The sequence below is a fragment of the Mixophyes fleayi genome, chromosome 8, assembly GCF_038048845.1.
Source record: "Mixophyes fleayi isolate aMixFle1 chromosome 8, aMixFle1.hap1, whole genome shotgun sequence".
Taxonomy (NCBI): Eukaryota; Metazoa; Chordata; class Amphibia; order Anura; family Limnodynastidae; genus Mixophyes; species Mixophyes fleayi.
Window position 1 is genome coordinate 72,425,375 of NC_134409.1, and position 21,787 is coordinate 72,447,161.

Below are 21,787 nucleotides of genomic sequence, written 5' to 3' on the forward strand. Positions count from 1 at the left end.
GATTATCGCTTTGGATATACATGAGAGTCTCTTGTTTTACTGCTTCATACCAGAAGATTTGTTGAAAATACTCTCTAACAACCCATCATACAAAAGCGAATGGAGGGAAAATGTCTTTGTGATGTATATATGAGAAATGAAGAAACAGTCCGATTGAACACTGCTTTTGATACGAACCTGATCTTGAAAAGGATTTTTTGATACATGGAGTAAAGCATTCCATAAAACAGCAACCTGTTCCAGTATGGATATCTATCTCTACCACTCAAGGCAACTTCAGGACAAGGTTATATTTGTGTAGCATGTCAGTGTCTTGTCTATGATTATATTGTTTTACTGACATTTTACTAACAGCCAACTATTTGTGTTATGTCAATTCACATAAAGCTGGTGTTTTGTGACACTCAATATTAAAAGGGAGACATAACAGCTGGTTAAGTTTACATCATAATTCACTCAACTGGATTTTAATCAGCCAACAAACAATATTCCTTGTGATTGTAAAACAATGATTGATTTACTATTGGCGTGTCAGCAGAAGAAGGACTAATTGTTTTAACATGCACCGGGGTATTACAGGTGTGCTGGCCACCTGTCTAATCTCCCAATAAAATTAGTGGAAATTTATTGGCAGCAATTGAGCCTTGGAAATCCCTAAGAGAGTTCAGCTAGTGAATATACAGTCTTTTTTGAACATTATTTTATCTCATCTATCTGATAATTGTACCAAATAAGATTTGGTCTTTTGGATAAGTATTATAATTTATAGTATTATTTTTGGTTGTGCTTTTTGGTGTATTTAAAAATCTGTAATGTTTAAATAAATATATAATATTTTATATGAGCAACCTAGGTGGTTTTGAGTATAATCCTGCCATATTCTTTGGTATTAAATTTTTAGATATTAATTTTATTTATGTTTTGGCGCCTCTGATTGTTTATGTGTATTGTGGTGTAAAAGGAGCCTATTAAAATGTATTAAAAAATGTGGAGACCATGGTGAAACATTTCAATTCAAATGTAAAATCCAGTAAGGTAAAACGTGAATTATAATACAAATTGCAGTCTTATCTAAGGGCCCAATTCAATTGTCCGCTATGTGCCGCTGAGTGCCTCTGGAATGGATGCAAAAGCACTCCACAGCGAAGTAAATACACAGATTTTTCCTTGCACCCCATAGAGGTGCGGAGGAAAATTTGCGATGTTAACAGTCTCGTAGCACCTGGAAAAGTGCACAGCCAGACATTGCAGCAGCATGTCACATTTATTTAAATCAGCCCAACAAAAGTTTACTGTGCATAGAATACTATTTTTTTTATTTTAATGGAAGAATGAATATTTTTAGTCAGAAATAATAATAGAATTGGCAGTAAATATATGAAATAATGCATAGGGTGAGGTCGAATCACTGATTTACTAAAATTTTGTAAAGTCTTTTTAAGTGTTCCTAACTAGATGCTAAATAAAACAAAATAATTACAACTAAAGTATTCCCTTGAAGAGGACATTGTCAAAACCCCTTATTACCTGATGGAACTTGTCTGTAGTAGTAAATCACAGGATGCAAGAAGTTAGAACGCCATGCTACTTTTGCCTCACCAATAGCACGATTATAGTGAAATACATCTTTGTCTGGTCCAGAAAAATTCTTTCCATATTCCATAATAAGAACAAACAGTCCCGTGTCATATATCTTCTTGCCTGTGCTTTTCTCTAACATGGGGAGAAGTCCTGCCGGTACCTCCTCTAAGTACTCAAATGTGTTTGTGTTCCTAAAAAAGAGGAAATATACAGAATATAAAATAGTTTATTTGAAAGCAATTTGTGCACATAAAAAAGACTGAAAAAAAATAATGTAAAAATCTGTACACAAGAGGCAAAATGTATCAAGCTGCAATTTGCCAAAATCAACACTTTTTTGGGGCGATTTGCCAACTGCAGATGTACGAAAGTGTGATCAGAAGACCAGCAAGTATATATATATATATATATATATATATATATATATATATATATATATATATATATATATATATATATATATATATATATATATATATATATATATATATATACACAAAAACACCACACTGCAAATTGCCCTCCTAACATTAAGCATTTAAAATACACAGTCACATGTTTGAAGTTGCGATTTTGCAAATCACAAGCATCTCACTGTGAAAAATGCCAGATTAAAAATGCTGCTTTTGATAGGTGAGATTATCCAAATCAGCCATTGGTCTATGCACTCTTATGAGGTCTATAAAAAAAGGCCACAAAACTTTATTATTCTGTGGGTATATCAAGATGGAGTAGACTATTTGGCGATTTTGTTAGCAGAAAATGAGCTTGTGCATTGTGCACAGAGAAAGATCAACAGAACCAGCACAAGGGTCTGCTCAGGCTGCGCAGACCATGTAATTTTAGAGTGCGCTTGACTCTTGACTCACGTCACTGCACGTCTAGTTGCTATCCAATAACGATTGTTGATTGCCGTAATGTGGTTCCAAAGCACAATGTTATTTTGCTACTATTGGCTATTAAATCACAATCAGAATAAAATATGTACAGCCGTTACTTAGGAGGCGCCCTGGATCCAGTGTACAGTCATTCAGGTCTGAAGGCTGTGGTCAAGTAGACTGGCCACTGGGTCCAGGGCTCCTACTTATTATCCTATCAGTGAATACAGTACAACAATACAGATGATATGGCTTGCTTCTATAGGTCCAGGCTTCAGGAGGGTCCAGTGCAATGCAGGTCATTGGCCAGTTCAAACAAAAATATCCAAGGGTGGGGGCAGGGCCAGACTGGGACTAAAAATCAGCCCTGGCATTTCAAGCATACAGGCCCATTTCTGTTGAGGAGCATGAAAAAACTGTGTGCCACATTATGTTGGGGGTGTGGTCAACATGGGGCATTGATACATACATTATACTAAAACATTACATTTATGAGGCCCTCCCTATCATGCCACCCCCCCCCCCCCCACCCCAGAGACGCATTACAACACCCCCAGCCCACTGTACTTATCTATGCTTCTGATGCTGTTGACAGTTCTCCTGGAGATGCATTCCGATTTTCCCGCCAAGAATCCAGATTAAACTAGCCTATTTACATTACACAGACAATATCATTCTAATCATTTATTCCCTATCCTCGATAACTAGAGTACGCAAAGTGCGATCCCTTCGGGCGATTGAACCGGACAACTGCTGATAAATAGGGGATTAGAATGATACAAATCATAATATGTTTTCCTGTAACCTGAACCATAGATCTCACCAACATGTATATAACATTATAGTATTTCAACATACACTCTGCTACATAATTAGTATTAATAACTATGTGTTGCAACTACAATTAATGTGAGCTAATTACAAATGTGTATATGTTCGTGTAAATGCGTGTGAATGTGTGCGATAGTGTTTGCCACGTGCTGCGGCTGATTACTCTCTTCCACGCCGTAGCGTGCTATACGCATAAAGTCAGACAAAGAGAATCAAGTTGTTAGATATTAATTGATATGACTACATCCAATTTATCAGACTTCGACAACTCCCTCTCAGAGCAGGAGGTTGTACAAATGGTTAGGCTTAACAGAGCAAACCTCCTTCAACTGTATGAGCAGGTGAGAGATGATTTGGAGCCATTAACATCTCGCTCCAATGCATTAACTGGTATGCAAAGATTAATGTGTGTTCTACACTTTCTTGCCATAGCCTCCTTCCAATCTGTGAGCTCACAAGTTGTAGGGCTCACACAGGTGACATTCTCCAGGCACTTATCTGTAGTGTTAAGTGCTCTTAACAAACTGTTGCATGCGTAAATCTGCTTCCCCCACCAAGATGCTGAATGGCATGAGAAGTAAACTTTCCATAAACTCTCAGGATTACCTAATATCTTGGGGCCAGAGATTGCACATTGAGCCGAGACCAATTTGTCACAGGTCAGAAGTATATACCAACAGGTGGTCTGTGGTGCAAACATGAAAATCATGAGTGTTGTTGCATGCTATGCTGGCTTTTGCCATGATGCCTATATCCTGCTCCATCCAGTCAGTCCTCTATGAGAAATAGAGTGGTAAAATATTTGTAATGTATTATTTAGGTGTTATTCTACGTGACTCAGGATATGGAATACTGGCTAATGACACCTCTGTTGAATTCACAGGCATCTGCTCAACACAGGTATAATGAGGCACAAATATCCACTACAGGTGTGATAAAACATACATTTGGCCTACTGTAGACCAGATTCACATGCCTTGATAAATCTGGTGGTGTGCTTCTATATGCCCCAGCTAAAGTAGCTGATATTGTGTTGATGTGTTGCCTGCTGCATGATTTGGTGCTTAAAAAAAAATATTCCCATACCAGTGACGAATCAGGGTAAAGCATAACATTGCAAAAGAAAATACCACTGCACTAGGTATCGCTATTCCAGTGTCATATTCTTGTCAATTATAAATATTTAGGTAACATGATTACTGGATGGTGCACTTCAACACAGATAACTAATCAGGTAAGAAAAGAAGATAGGAAGAAATTGTGTATTAGAAGGCACTCCACGATATCAATAATAAATTAAAATAACTATATCTTTATTGGTATGCTTTAAGAAAATCCCTCTTAATTGGATAGCGAAATATTAAAACCAAAGTGATTAAAGTGAATTAAAATAGCAAAATAAATTGCTATGCCCCGCTACTTTATATATATCTATATAAGTATTCAGTATATAATATAATAATCACTCCTATATTAGACCAGTCTCACAATTGGAAACTATTCCAAATCAAAATAATTGAAGTATGTGTGGTATAAATAAGACTAATTTGGCAGTTATTACTTTAATCCAATATCCCAGTAATCCTTTATAGTAACTGTATTATCGATAATGGGATATCCTGATATAATAGAAACTCCATATGAATCAAAAACACACTCTCAGTGTAATAACCCTAATCCATAAAATTGCTTGCATATAGAGCCCAATAAGGGCTTAAGCTATTGTTATATTAATAATGGGATTACTAGTGCTTAAAATAGGGTCTCTGCCTGACAGTTGTTTGGCTTAGTTATATACCCTAGCACTATATTGCTCTAGTAATTACACATGTGTGTTGAATTGATTAGTCATTCTGGTATCAAACAGACATCTGATGTATCTATTGGAGCTCCTTCTAAATTAGAAGCCTGCCGTTTTTTAGTCATATACACACACACACACACTCATGCTGTTATATAACCCATACAAGGTTTGGTTATCTGAGAATGCTAAATAGAGACTAATATTGAGGAGTGATTGAGCACAGTAGCGGGGTAAAGCATAACATTAGCTGATGTGAAAAATACAGAGGGGTGAGACAGGTCAGAGAAAGACAAATCCAAAATTATTATTCATGCAAGTATGTTTTAACATTACCACAACTAGTTTATTACTTGTGATTCAACTGTATTCACTGCTTTTGATCTATTATTGTAGACTCTTCATTATAACAATATAATGTGACTACAACCTCTGCGCAAATTAAAGGCTATGTGTAAGTTTTATAAAAAAAAAAAAAATCTAATTGGCTAAAGAAAATGGACAGATGATTATAATATTTAGATCATAATTACACTATCTTAGGAGCATTAAGCACAAGTCATATCTGTTTTCATAAAGTTGACAGTATAAATATTAACTGTAAAATGAACTGTAAGAATAGAATGTTTAAATGTGCGAGTTAGCACCTTTATTATATAATGTAAATTGGAAAAAAAAATGCAACAACTGCATTAACTGATAGCAATTATTTATTTATTTTAACAGCATGCTCTGGATCTTGGAAATGCCTGGTTGATGGCCAACTTTCCCCCTAGTACGCACACTAGAACGTTGTGGAGTAGGTAGCATTGATGTTGTTGGCACTGTATTCTGGCTGCTCTCGTCGGGAGGATGATGGCACAGGTGAACGGGCCATGAGTAGATGTTGTATTTGGCCACAAGCCAAAACAAGTTTGCCAGAGAGTTCTCTTACTGGACTATTAATTGCAGTATTCATATGCACAAGGCGGCTATCAATACATTCAAAAGTAGTACACATACACAGTTGTAATAAGAAATAAAAATACAGCGCTGCCCTTAAGGTGTGGAAATATATATGCAGCCTAGTTGGGAAGGTAAATAGAGGTGGGTCTCTTTCCTTCAATAGATAAAAACCAACAAAGCAAATGTATTTCCCAGGCGCAAGAGCAATATATAAACGTGATAAAAAGTGTGCAAGTATTTATTAAAAACTAACAGGCAAGGCTAGTTGAAACATGAAATTATATCTATAACATGGTCTGGACCTAGATAGACAAAAACATAGTTTCAGCCACTGAAGTGTAACCAAGACTCATGGCTGTAAATTCACATTAATAAAATACATGATCTTGCATATATTTTTAAAACAAAATGACTTGGGTCAAGCCCACAATATTGTCAACTTACAAAAATAAAAACTGGGTCATTCAGGATCATACAATTTATTCAGAGTCTTTGGTACCAGAAGCAATATATAGATTAGTTCACAATCCGGCCAAATAGAGGAACTCCCCAATAAAGCCTTTGAACAATGGTGCTCACATAAAGCCAATATAGGGCGGTTGATGAATAATAATAGACTTACAGTTAGTAGATAGACTTGCCAATATTAAGGAGTCCTCCAAATGTTGTGCCAAGTGATCCTTAATCCCATAGAGCCACGAGCTGCTTGAGCGATTACGTTTATATATTGCTTTTGCGCCTGGGAAATACAGTTGTGTCTGATGGATGTAATGCAAATATTTAATTCCTTTATGGAGTTGTCTTTGAATATCTCTCCTTAAATCCTGACAGAATAAAAGCAAATTATTTTGCACTTCCCTAAAGTGCTCAATAGACGTTGCCAAATTGGGAACATTTGCTGGTTCCACTGGGTTTGGTTGTGCAGTAACAGGGTGGATCTGTGGTGTAGGTTCAACAGAGAATTCTACACATTTCAGAATAATTTCTGCGATGTCTGGTGCTGGTGTTGTTTCTGCAGGATCCAGATCGGGCCTCTAGAGACACATACAGTTAAGATGTTTCTTAGAATTTTTTTTTATTTTTTTTAATATTAAACATTGCCTGTTCAAAACCATTTACAGCATCAGTAAATATGCAGCATTATTTTTTTATCCTAGGAACCATTAGAAGGTTTCACCTTCTAATGGGTCCTCATCATCATGCTTAGTGGTTGGTGGCGTTGGCTGTGTTTGTGATAAATCTGTGAATTTAAAAATGGGAGATGATTGATATTAATATATATTTTATTTAAAAATTATTTTGAAACTGTGAAAAAAACCATGCCATACATATGGCATCATCACATAATCTTATATGTATCAGGCTTCTGAATTCAATGTGCAAAAATGTATGACATTAACATGATGCTGGATTATTAAGTTTGCATAGAGGGTTTTAGACATTAAATGTAGACATTATTCACCAGTCTTAGGTTGTGGCAGAGGCCTGTCCGTGTCCTGGACATTTATCACTTCTATGATCTCTCGTGGTATCAGCTACTTGAATTCTTACTCATAGGTGTCCCTGCTGTTACTCTCCTCTCATCTGCCGTTTTTTATTTGACCATTCTCTTTAAATTTGATATGCACTTGCGGATTGTTTAATAGGGCCAATCGCATTCACAGCAGCATATACAGAAGCCGAAACAGTTTCTTTCTTGACAATGTTTTTTTTGCATTTTGAGTGATCAAAAGCTTGTCAAACACTGGCATTATGTTTGACACAAGTACACAATTCTCCTCAAAGCTGAAGCACACATTGCACCTATATTTAGTCTTCCCCCTAGCAGCAAAGGATTCTGTTTCTTTCCTGTAGGTCATGACCCTCCTCTCCTACTTGCTCCTCTCTGTCTCCTCCTCGCCACTGGCCACTCTCCTTCCTCTCTATCACAAAAAAACCACAGGTAGAGAAAAAAAAAATGTTTTTTACACACACCACACTCTCACACATATTAGTACTACTCTCACTCTAGCTCCAGTAACCATTATCAAGTAATATAGGGAAGTAGACAGGCTTTTATAGTGTTGGTGAGGTTAAAATGCTTGAGTTTTGAATTTGCAACCAATCAGAAGTGATTATTGTTTTAAAAAATGTGCTTTTGCAAGAAACGGACAACAATTTTATACTTTTGTGGTTGTGTTTAAACCACTGCAGATCACCGGCAATTTTACTTTTTCCCCTAAAATCAAAGTACAATACATCTGGCGGTTTAGCGCTAAAAATCACTCCTGATGTGAGGCGAATGGCAGCAATTTTGAAATGTTGAATACAACGCAGCTTGATACGCTTTGCCCCAAGAGCTTGTTTTTTTGCAGTCACCAAATAACTGTTATGGGATACAGTATTTTCTTCCATGTTCCTTATTTTAAATACACTTTATCTGACTAGTATGTATATTCACTGAAAATTGACCCCTACTCTACTACAATTCACAGTCAATGCAAGACCCCTCAAACACAACAAATCCCAAATTAGCAAAGTGCAAATAGTTTCACAAGTGACAAAAAAAACCTGAAACAAACAAAAAAAATAATCAACAATTAGAGGTGTAAGCCCTGTTCGATATAGTATTAGCTAATAGATTAGACATTATGCTGAAGATAAGGTGAACCAGATTTATTGGAAAAGTTATACCCATTCACTAGGCATCCTCCCCCACAGAGGTTGGGGACCCTTGATACCCTGTGGAGAGGGTGCCCATGAGTTTAATCCTTGTTACTATTGGAACAATGACACTGTTCACTAAACATGATAAACTCAATAACATTATAGATGCATATGCTAATCATTTAACCCAGAAGTCTCTTCCTCTCCTATCTCCAAGTTATTAATAACCCACCTGGGGACATTTAAGTATAAACCATCTGATTCTATTAACAACTTCACCATTAACATAAAAACGCAAGCTCTATAATAGAATGTGTTACCCAAACACTCAAGAGTAACAAATGATGATAAAATCTGTAAGGCAGCGAGAAGAAAAAAGTTTGTAATAGGCAAATGGTAAGATAGATTGCGAGGGTTGCTGAGAGTTTAATCGCAAATGTCCTACAACTACATAATGTGGCCTCACATTCCGCCCCCTTTCTTCAATAGAGTAAAACAATACAACTGTCCTACTGTCGGCAAACAGCTGCGATTGGGCCAGGTGGGTAGTACGTATAGTAGCTGGCTCATACTGATGGGGTAGTCCATCAGCATTTCTATATCGGCTGCCCTTTTGTGAGAAATGTAAAAATTATACCTTTGCAGAGCCAAACTCCATCACAACAGTCATCCATTGCTTACTGCGGTCCATTTGAGCGAGTTGAGGGGATTGTGATCAGTTACAACCAAGAACTCCTGGCCATAGAAAGAGGGTTGAAACTTTGAGTGCCCATACTAAGAACTCTCTTAATGATGGGGCAGGCAACTTCTCTAGCCACCAATTTCCAGGACAAATATGGTACTGAATGTTTTTGACCATCATCCCCGATCTGATTCAATACTGCTCCCAATCTGCAGCCCGATGTGTGAGTTTTCAAAATAAAACAACATCGGAAGTCAGCAGCAACTAGTACAGGGATCTTGGATAATATATCCTTGAGCTGGCAGAAGGCCTGGCCACACTATCTGTTGCATGAGTTTCTTCGTGGTCATCGGCTTGGTAACCGTATCATAATAGGGTACAAACATGTGATAGTACCCCACAGTGCCAAGAAAAACTTCTGTTTCTTGTAGGATGACTAAGGCTAGGACACAATGGCATCTACGTTGGTGGGTTCTGGCCAAACCTTATCTCCGCCCACACTGTGTCCCAGGAAATGTACTTTCGCCATTCTGCCTTTGCGTTCATCAGGACTGATGGTCAGTCTAACGTTTTTGATGCAGCTAAAAACTTGTACAACAGTAAATTGTGCTCCTAAGTCTCACTGAAAATAGCAATGTCATGAAAATACTTTTGTGCGCACCCATATAACAGGTCATCCAACACCCTCTGGAAGTTGGCTGGGGTGTTCTTCATTCTGAAGGGTAATACTTCAAATTGCCCAAATGGTGTAATGAACACAGATTGCTCTAGCGCCTCTTTAGCAAGGGGGGAATTTGCCAGAACCCCTTGCTAAGATCCAAAGTGGTCACATAGCGAGCATATAACAGCCTTTCCAAGAGCTCATCTACTCTAGCCATGGGGTGTATTTCAGTCCCTGTTACCTTATTTAGTCACCTATAGTCAACGTAAAAGCAGGTGGCACGGTCCTTTTTGGTCACTAAGAGTACCCCAGCGCCCCAGGAGCTGCAGGACAGGACAATGAAGCCCATGACTAGCATATCATTTAGCTCTTTCTGGTCATGATCATGGTGAGCACCTCCGGGGGTCCCCAATATGCGGATTGCTGCAGTGACTGTGCATCTCCGGTATCAACATGGCGAGAGACTAAATGAATGTGACCTGGCTTCAAAGTAAATCACGGTGGAAACGTCTCTAACAATTCTTTGTCATATGTTACTCTTGCAACTGCTCCCCGTATTTGAGCACATCATGGCACAGGCCTGTCCAGTAAAAACTGCGTAACAATCAGGCATTGTTTTTTTTTTTTGGTTGGGTTTTTTTTGCCCCTAGATAACCAGCTACTGCTAGGTGTTCAGTTAGTGCAAAAAAAATAATTAATGGGACCAAAATGCTCCGTCCACTACAAATGCTTGAGGCCCTCCCCGATCGCACAGTTGCCTCTGCCACCCGATAGAACAAATCATTTTCCCACACTACCTGCAGCTGTTGCCTATCACTAATGGGTTGGTCTGCATGGCTGCGTAAGCCCGCTAAAGTAGTATATGGATCTTGGGCATGTCTAAACTCTGCATGGTCCATCTCCCTAGGTCCCCTTGCGTCAGAGTTATGTCTGCGCTTTTACTGGAGACAATTCAGGGGCTGCAAATGGAGTATGGAGATCTGTCTGGGACTTAACTGGCCAGCCTTACTTTGGCTACCGGTCACGGCATTGGCAAAGTGACTTGTTACTCCATGGCCCATATTGTTTTCCAAAACAACATCTGTTGGAAGCCCATTCATAAGCCCCACTTCCACTTGGACATTACTGTGTCCCCAATCCAACCAAACCCCACCCATAGGTATATCCTTCAAGTCATCAACAGTAGAGATGCAAATCCGTCGGTTAGGTTGGTAAACAAGACTCCAAGACCAAGTCAGGATGCACCAAGGTGATGGATGCACCCCAGCACTATTGCTTTCTCACCCACATGGGCCGAAGATGTGCTAGGAAGATATATTAGCTGGAGCAACCTTCCCGAGACCCGAAATGATCTTAAATTCACATATTACTCCATCTGCCGCTGGAGCATCAGGGTAGTAGTAGTCTGCATCAGAACGGTTTCCTTGTCCCCCTCACAACAACTAAAGGGGGAGATGCTCTGCACAGGGATTAGAAGAAAACATCCACATGCAATGTATGTCAAGATATAAATCTATAGCGTTTTGCTTGTGGGGGTGCTGGTCCTGTTATATTTGGACAGAACAAATGATGAACAGAGGTTCATGTTAGAAGGACAAATTAGCACTCCTTATGTTAATTAAAATATAACTTTTAATGATTATTGTTTAATAATGACATCCTCCCGGAAAACAAGGTGAAATATATTAAAATAACTTACAAATACACATACACACGTGTGATAAAAACAAAAACACCAACTGATAGGGATCTATTGTATAAGGAAATAGTCTGGTGGATACAAAGAGTATCTTGTATAAATCCTTTTTTAGTAAACCATTTACTGGTAAGTGGTGGTTGGTAAGAAGACAAAAATGATTTGAAGAGTAATTGAGAACCGTGTCTCTTATTGTGTTGGTGTTACAAGCCTTCTAGTCACCACTGTAACAAATGTAGCAGGCAGATAACGGAGTAAGGTACTAGATCTTAGTGGATTTAATAAGGAGAACCCCCTAGCTCAAAAAGGTCTTAGCTTGTGTGATGCTATTGGTAAGTTTTAAATACAAGGCTTATTCTGGATTAATGACAGTATGAAGCACTACACCATAGCACATCTATACTGAGGCTGGTGTGCTTCCTGCACTGTGTAACATTGTCTGCAATAATAAAGGCAGATAGCTCATTGCCAGTAATGGCTCTATGTTACCAGAAAAAGTCCCTGATATAAAACAATTGACAGTCTCTATAGTAGACACTGTTCGCAGCAGTTATACATTTAGGTGCATCTATGATAAGGCTGGTGCAATTCCTGCAATGTATGACCTTGTCAGCTATACCACATGTAATTAGCTCATTACCAGTAACAGCTCTGTGATACTGAAAGAGTTCCCTGATATGAGTGAGCTTATGTGTAGTCTCCGTGAAAGACAATAGTCTCAGCAGCTGAGCTAGTTTTATCTGGCTAACACAAGATCCCCTATTGCAGCTTAAAACCGTTTTTTTCTGCCTGCCGCTAAATGGAAGCTATCACTGCATCCCTATCTGTAGTTGGTGTTGGCGCCAAATAACGCTAGCCCCAACGTACGTTTCACCCTCAGGCTTTGTCAAGGGGAAATTCAAAATAAAGTAAAAGCTTTGCTGTCTCTAAGGCAAGTCTCCATCCTCCATTGTAGGAAGCTGTTCGGGAGAATGGTATCTTGCTTCAAAGCGGTGCTGTTTGTGCGCTTCCACTCCTGGACATTTCAGAACGAGAGTTTAGCCAGGTGATAAGGTGCAATCTTCAATTAGCAGCACAGTTTTTCAAACGGTCGCTGCAGACCCATCAGTCTTTTCTGTGGTGGCTGAGGAAGACGAATCTTACCCAGGTCCACCCGTTTTCTGTATGGGACTAGACCCTTGTGACCATGGATGCCAGACTGCGAGGATGGGGAGCAGTGACGCTAAACCTCCATCTTCAGAGGCTTTGGTCCTTAGAGGAAGTAAAGCTACCTGTTACCATACAGGTAATTGTTTTAGAATTAGATGTGTTAAGATGTAGTTTTATGTATAAATGTGTCATATAGAAACTTCGTATTGGATAATAAAATCTGATATCCGATTTTCAGCAAACCATTTAATGTTTGAAGCAAGGAGAAGCAAATTGCCCTTGCATATAGGAGTAGCTATTGAAGATCAGGTCATAAAACTGGTCCCCTAGCAGAACCCGCTAGTGAACCTTTTCCCTCCGATTCCTATGCTATCTCAAGTATTGAAGAAGGCAAAGAGAGAGTAGCACAAGACTGGTCGAGAATATCATGGTATGCCGATCTTCTGAGCATGGCAGCTGAACCAGATAGTGTAGCATAGCACTCAAGTCAGGGCCCATTGTATCACCAAAACTGGCTTTGAAGGCATGGCGGTTGAAGACATAATTCCGCATGATCAAGGCCAGAAAACCAGCTTCTTTTAAAAATTACCAGATTGTGGAAAACTTATTGGGTGGTGTGAAAAAAAAAAGGTGTTTCCACCTCTTCCTTTAGATTGGCTAGCTTCTTGTCCTTCTTACAGGATGGATAGAACAGGTGGTTGAGGTTAGTTTCAAAGTCCAGATATTTGAGTCATCCATCTTCTTCCAGAGGAAACTGGCTACCATACTGAAGAGCCAGACCATTTTTCAGGGGGTTCTTTATGTGGAACCGCCCTTTGTTCCGCCTGTAGCACTGTGGGATCTAAACTTGGTCCTTTCAGTGCTACAGAAAGCTGCCTCTGGAATCTGTTGACCTCAAGTTTCTTATCTGGTAGGTGTCCTTATTACTGGCCATCCCTTCAGCAGGAAGAGTTTCTGAATTGGCTGGTCTGTATGGTAGGACTCATGGACATGTTGTGAATAGTGAGTGCATGCAATATTTTAACTAAATAAGGTTGAATAGAAAAATGACTCATTCTCCTGTTTTGTGAAATTGTACTGCAATGAGCATCGTGAAAGGTAAGCCAGAGAATTGTTTGAGGAGGTAAGACAGAAGATTATAGCCAAACATGGACAAACACTAGTCTATAAATTTAAGATCATTTACAGATTGAATTGTAAACTACTCCATCCGCTGCTGACGCATCAGGGTAGTAGTCTGCTTGATCAAAGATTGCAGCACAGTATTTTTTCAGTGGTGGAGAAAACACCTTGATCACTCACAATTTTGCCAAAGGTCATAGCCATGAATAAAGAATGGTACCAAAACATCCACCAAGAGCAACTTTTCCCAACCATCCAAGAACAGTTTGGTGACGAACAATGTCTTTTCCAGCATGAAAGAGCACCTTGCCATAAGTCAAATGTGACAACTAAGTGGCTCGGGGATAAAAACATCGAAATTTTGGGTCCATGACCAGGAAACTCCCCAGACCTTAATCCCATTGAGAACTTGTGGTCAATCCGCAAGAAGTGGGTGGACAAACAAAAACTCACAAATTCTGACAAACTAAGCATTGATCAGGCAAGAATGGGCAGCCATCAGTCAGTATGTGGACCAGAAGTTGATTGACAGCATGTCAGGGCGAATTGCAGAGGTCTTAAAAAAGAAGGGTAAACACTGCAAATATTGACTCTTTGCATAAACTTAAACTAATATTTGCACAATTCTCCAAACTTTTCACCATGACTATACACTTTGGAGAAATGAGGAGCCAGACATTCTTTTTATAGGAGTGGAGAGACCATTTCACTGGTGGAACATTAATATATACCACACCAATATCGAATTCTAAAAAAACATTGTGTCTCTCTCCTAAAGGATTTACAATATTTTGATACTATGGGCCAGATTCATATCCGAACGCAGCTTGTATGCAAGTTGCATATTTATGAATACAATGGAACTTTTGTGTAGTTCCGAGATATATGCGGTGCTCCCCATTCTCTTCCTTTGCAAAAGCAGTCCCCATCTGATGATGGACTTAGCCACAGAAGCCTATGGAGAAAGCATTGCAGTAGATGGAGCTTCGGATCCCTCACTGCAGTTTGGCTGCACTCCCCTTCGGTCACTATTGCAAATATGTATCTGCGCATGCGCAAAGCAACGTTACCATTGTGACCCGAGAGGGCAGGAGTTTTAAAGTATGTTAAATAATTGCAGAGACAGTCTCCTATCAGATGTGCTGTCACATGATGAGTTTTTTTTAATTAAATGTGGCCGAAAAATCATCTGTCATCGTTGCGCTAATTAATAAATATGCCTTTATATAAAAAAATGAAGGTAATGTTACAATATACTTACCGTATGATTATCAAGGGGAGCACTCTATGCCTTTTGATGGGAGTATGAGTGACTCATGAGTAAATGGAAATATTCCATAAGTAGTAAAAAATCAGTTGTGAAATACTGCTAAGGATAAAAGATATATATGCATGTAATGAAGGGATAACACTGAATTATAGCATTCGAGTTGTATAAAAATAAAAACAAAAATGTTACCACAATTTTGTAATAGCTTATAAATCCCTGGCTTTCACATACTGATCTTTCTTTGGAAGCTAGTAAGAAAAATATTTGAAAGCGATATATTTAGTGAAAGGCACATGCTGCTGACACAGGTTTGCTGTAGTTTTATTCAGGGATGCCAGGATGGTACAGACCGCAACTCTTGTAGTCTCAGCAATTACACAAGCAGAAGCATTTACAATTCCATGCGGCCCTGCTTCTCGCTAGACACTCGATGATCTCACTAGTCACCAGTCACAGCACAAACCCAGCTATTTAAGCATCCCACATTAACTAGCTAAACCTTAAATTAATCACACCCATGTGCGCCACCTGTGATCTGTGTGTAGAAAAGGGTTTAGAATTAACCCTGTCTGCAGCCTGACCCTGCAGACTCCCAGAGAAATTTTATTAGTCTCCCTTAACAGTATGTGGAAAACTGCCCGTTTTGCAACAATATGTATAGAAAATATAATCACAAGAGAATACCAAATAAGATTTACTGATTGAATCTATATAATATGTATCAGATGACATATGGAAATACAATTGAAGTGGAGTAAGAAATTACAACTATGATAAAAATCAAATATGGAAAGTATATCAACCAAACATTGATAGGTCTAAAGGGGAGAAATCCTTTCCTTCCCGCTTTTTAAATATTTCACTCAATTTTCTTAGTTTTTTACTAAAATACTTTAACTGTATATTTCGTATGGAAGAAAAAAAAAAGTAGGATTAAAAAAATCTGACTCTGTATATATTATTTGAAGAATATATATAATAAAAATTAAATATTTTAATTGACAAGCCATCATATCACTGAATAAAGATTTAGGATTGCCTCCAGCACAGAACTTGCTTTTCTTGACAATATAACAGTTCTCATAAAAAAAAAAAGCAAACACAAAAATACAAATGTGGATCAAGTGTCCTGATTCTAAACAACTGCAAAGTCTGAATGAATTCATTGTCATGACCCATTTTCTGTCAATTTTCCTGAACTTTGTCATTCAACAACTAAAGGACTGTTGAAAAATTATCCATGAAACATAGAATCAGTGAAGATTTTATGATGAAATGTATGCTTTTGGTCAAATTACTATTTCTCAAATTAGAGATATTTAAGCGTAAAACTGTACTGAAGTCTATGCGAGTAGTGGGTACCTGTTTAAGCTGTCAGTGTGAGGAAATATATGTGACGCAAGTTCTGTGGTTTTGTGCTGCCTCTCAAACAGTGTAAAAATAAAGCTAAGTATAGGGCCCCTCCCCACCACCACCATCCGCACAAGAAACTATAATAGCCCTCTGTCGGCTAACATCCGGGTGTCTACCCAACTCCCAGGAGTGGTAGAAGTATTGCAGATATTAGCCCATGACGCTAACCAGAAGTAGATTTCTCCAGGTTTACCGGTACAGTGGGAGTCAGGAAACCTATATAAATACCCCTACCCTCTCTTGTACAGAGGACTTTGTTAGTGTGATAGAGAATGGATAAAACTAATGGTGCCCAGCCTAGCACATGGGAGATCCACACCTCCCCTCTGGTGGTCTGATTTGAGTGCGGGGCAGAGTACCTATTCTTCAATATCTGGCAATGGATGAAAGGCAGAATAACAGAATTATGCACCCAGGAGGTAACATTGTGTGATTAGTTGTGTGTTGGGCCAGGGTGTATTGAACCCTTTGTCCAATACAAAAGGACTCTATAAACACACAGTATATAAATAATTTGAAGACTTACTCTCCTACAAGAACCACATCGACCAGGACTTCAAACATCTGATAGAGACCCGATGCCTCGTTCATACGTCTCAACAGTACATTTGGAAGCTGGGATATTAGATAATGACTTGCTGGCCAGGGAATGCTGTGGTAAAGATTCTCAGTTAAGCGATGGACAGATCGAGCTAAGAGAAAACACAAAGACACTTTATCCATAGGATATGCAATGTATCTACGTATCTCGTATTTGCTCAGCACACTAGCTTTATTTATTTTCTCTACAGCTCAAACTTAACCTTTTTTTTTTTTTTTCTTAAACTATTTTACAGTATATCATTTGGGCCCTCTCTTTTCTGTCCATTGGCTCGCAGGGAGTTACAAAACCTCACCCGGCAATGATGCCTAAAAGGTAGTGGCAAACGTCATTTCTAGTTTTCTACTACAGACTGTTTTTCTAGGATTAGTAAGGTCAAATTTGTACCAACTCACCTTAAAAAACAAAAACAAAAAACACATCACATTTAAATGCTAATTAAAAAAATAAAATCCTTATTTAGAGTTATAAAAACAACACATTTTGATTTTACAAAAAGGGTTTATTGAACACATTCCAATTTAAATACTGTGAAAATACTAGAAAAATGCATCTAGTTTTAGGTATGCCTGTCTTGCAGCCTTTTGTCTTGACTACAGCTGAATCATGCAACTTAAATGCTCATAATTAATATTACAAGACAGAAAGACTAATTAGTCTTTATCTTTTTTAATACAACCAGTACTGCATTTGTAGAAGCATTTTCTGTACATTTCCCTAATTTATTATTTAATCTGGAAAGTCTTATAAAATTGGTTGCATATACTGCTTCAATAATATTTGTCAGCCATATAGCATATTGCCAGTGTTAGGCTATATTCCTAGTATTATTACATGTGCACAGGTGTAGTTACCAAAGTAGCAACAGGTGCAGCACTATAGGGCCTACAGCTGAGTTGGCCTGCCTCTCCTGTCATAGTCCCATGTGTATAGGTGTTTGTTTTTTTCACCCCTGGATGATACAGAAGGATCTTTGGATTGGCAGTTGCACATGAAAAAACTGTAAAGCTACTTACCAGTGTAGCGGAATCCATGGATAAATCCACCAGCAGATTTGCGGAAATCTATGCTATGACTGGCTGTGCCCACCACAAACAAACCCTGGGTGTATTTTGCTTCATAATTAGCTTTTAGCAAGGGATATTTTCCCTTTAGTCCAGAAGCAGGCTTCAATCTAACCGATCTGGAAAGGAGACAAAACACAATAGTCCTGATACACAGCGAGTACTGCATCAGTTTGCCTAGAGTAAATTGCATGAATTCGCTCTACGCATGCTCACAAAGAGGCCACATGTATATGCGGGAATGCAGAGTGGCTCACATCGGACACTTGCCCCTCACTCCTGGAGAGGTGGACTGGGGGGGGGGGGGGGGGGGGAGGGAAGGTGTGCAAACGCAGACTGAGTACAGTAAGGGCGTGTTCACTGCAGATACTACTGTCAGTAGGTATATCATTTGCGGGTCCCTGAGGGCTGGTGCTGTTAATCATCAGCAAGGACCTCCACAGCATTTTAAAAATAAAGAGAAAAACAATATGATAAATAATAATAATAACCCCCCCCCCCACACACACACACACACAATATGACTCCCTTCCAAAAGGTGCTACTGGAGCTCAGAGCCTCGTTTGTTGGCAAGATAGGGGGGTAAACATCATGGATTCCCCCTTAAAATAAAATGCTCCCAGCACTAGGTTATGACACAGACTCTCTTTTACCCATTTATTGATCACCTATTTGCATTAGAAAGTCCTCTTTGGACAGCTTTAAATCCATTAGGATAAACAAAAAAAAAAACCCTAACAACTAACACGACTAATACAGAGTGGCTTTCCTGCACATTAATCAATAAGAACAAAACCACTCTGTATTGATTATATTGAGTGGGGGAAAAAAAAGAAAAAGAAAAGAAAAAAAGCCTGTGTCGGGAATTTATGTATTTATTATTTAATAAATGACTTTGTAGCATTCTGGGGTTTTTTTCTTTTTACAAGTGCAATACAGGTCCAAATGGATCTTGTATGCCAGTGTATGCTGCCACTATTAGTTCTACAGGCGTCAGCATAATCAAGCATTTTAGGGTTGGACCAATTTCCCTATTGAATTCAGTCCTGTGCTAAATAGGCTAGGGCTGGATGACATTATGACTGGAGGACCCCATGCTGCAGGTTCTCCTGTTATAGTATCCCAAGCCCAGCCTGCAATAGACTAATTAATGCTGGTTGCAGCTTTTTCAGGGGGACTCCACACCGATCGTGCTCCCAAAAACAAAAAAAAAAACCTACCTTAAAACACCAGTCTCCATCAAGATGATAACTGGCGTATCAATAGTATGATGGTATGTTTAATAGCATATCATGCTTTACTCATATGCACACATTTGCTTTTATATTCGGATTCAGCTCAGCATATAGGAACAAATGTGTTATTTTTGTGTACAAATTTTTTTTGCGCATATCCATTCTTCGGCCAACTCTGCATCGGACCCAATGATTATAGCAAATTGAATGTTAGACTTCATATAAATGCTTAAAACAGCTACACCTAAAACAAAGCTTGATCAAATATGAAAATGAACCTACATCAAGTACGCATGTAAAAGTTTCCACATCTTGACAGAACCAGATGATTAACATTGTAGTGCTAGTTATTGTTCTGCTATGAACCACTTTATGCCCAGAGGGTGCATGTAGTGTCACTAAACAGGCAAGTTTCCCTTTACAAGCCATCGCTGCATTAAATTTTAGCTGCAAAGTCGCCGATTTCCGGCGAGTTGAAAAAAATCGGAGCATAATACATTTACCCCCAGGTGTCAAAGTCTATTTGAGAGAGGCCAAACTTTCCAGATAGAAACTAGAATACTTCCTGATCCACTCTCCTAGATGAACTTGCTTTCAGCCGAGATAATCAGCTATAGAAGTCTATCTGTTTGCCACAAGAAGTGCTGAGAGTGACTTCAGGTTTCTCTCTGCCCATAGCACGACCTTTGTTATTTCTGCCATCATTGTTTTACTCTTGGTACATCCTTAGTGATTTATGAAGGTCACTACAGTCCAGCTGTCTGAGAATACCTAGAGACACTTTACCTGTAAGAGAGGATGAAAGGACTTCATTGCATTCCAGAGAACATTTATGTGCAATTTGTTTACTTTCTGTGACCACGCACCCTTGATACTTTTGACAGGAGATGAGCCACCCATCCTGTAGTACTGGAGTCTGTTGAGAGTATTATCCAGTCTGATTCTAAAAGAGACACTGCCAATTCATTTAGTTTTGGGTTCTGTAACTAATTTAGAGACACCCTCATGGTTCTTGCTAATTGAATGGCATGATCTAGAGCTAACTGTTTGCGACCCCACTGGGTTAGTAAGTCAACCCGGAGTTTTTTAACCACCTTGGCTAGGGGAGAAATTCTATGGTGGAGGAAAGCATTACTATAAATGGGAAGGCCATTGTAATCTCATAATGAACTTATAGTTGGTAAGTACTTTATTTTATACTGTGTCTATTTGGACACCTAGAAATGTTTTCTGCTTTGATAATATGAGGAGGACTCGTTGTGTTACTGTATTCCTGCAGAAAGGTCATTACTTGAGTTATTCTGGATTGAACAATGTACTCTGACTTCCCCATCACTAGGATGGCACCCAGATAGGGGAACACTATCTGTCCCCATTTCTAGTACACAGCCACCAGTGTATTTAATAATACTTTGGTAAACTTTCACAGGGAGGTTATCAGACTAAAGGGAAAACAAGTGAACTGTCACATGACTAAAAACCTGATGAACCTCTGGTGATGTACTTTGTGATGATAGCAGGTTAGTGGGGTTGGAAACCAGAGGGAAGTCCTGATATCTAGGGGTTTAGGATTACACAGAAAGAGAGATGATGGCTACAACCATATTTTTATTACAAAAGATGATCAAAGGTAATCATTAGCCAATAACTAATACCACACTTTAAATCAAACCCCAAGTGCTGACCACACTTCAAGTCACACTCAACCTTCTAGTGCATCTAAACCTCAACTGCTATATAAATAGATAGGCAATTAATACAGATCAAGCTATGTAAAGATGTCTCCTGGCTAAGCTACAGTGTTCACGGTGGTCCTGAGGCAGCTGCGAGGACAACTGCAAGGAAGGTACACCAGTACGTTAAGAGTACCATGGTGCCTGGCCAAGCTGCAGTTTGGAGAAGTAGTCCTGATGCTGTTGTCATAGAGACAATAGTGGTATACCAGTATGAAGGGAATACTTAACTTCGGGCCAAGCTGTTCAATGTTAAAGGCAGGTCTCCAATAGCATTTCATGGCACTCCCTGGTGAAGCTGTCAGATCCTATCTTCCTCATTATAGCCAGGTTCTAACAAAGCAATATCCGAGTGGAGTGGTCCTAAGGTTGTTGTCAGAACAAAGAAGCCTTTACGTTCTTTCCGAAGATGATTTCCCGGCCAAGCTGTCTCTTTCACAAACTCCGAAGCAAAGTCCCAGCCAAACGATTAGTCCATA

At 38.9% G+C, this 21,787-nt stretch overlaps 1 protein-coding gene across 4 annotated transcripts in view; it reads right to left on the reverse strand.

Annotated features, from left to right (window-relative positions):
- The window catches only part of FOXRED2 (FAD dependent oxidoreductase domain containing 2), a 67,998-nt gene that overhangs the window by 27,445 nt on the left and 18,766 nt on the right, over nt 1-21,787 (reverse strand). For all 4 annotated transcript variants that reach the window (XR_012678517.1, XR_012678518.1, XM_075182719.1 and 1 more), the window contains 3 exons: nt 18,293-18,459; nt 17,202-17,367; nt 1,528-1,772 (listed from right to left, as the gene is read on the reverse strand). Coding sequence is in view for 2 of the 4 variants with exons in the window: in XM_075182719.1 (XP_075038820.1) it covers nt 1,528-1,772; nt 17,202-17,367; nt 18,293-18,459 (578 nt within the window). In the remaining 2 variants the exon portion in view is untranslated. The remainder of the gene's footprint in view (nt 1-1,527; nt 1,773-17,201; nt 17,368-18,292; nt 18,460-21,787) is intronic.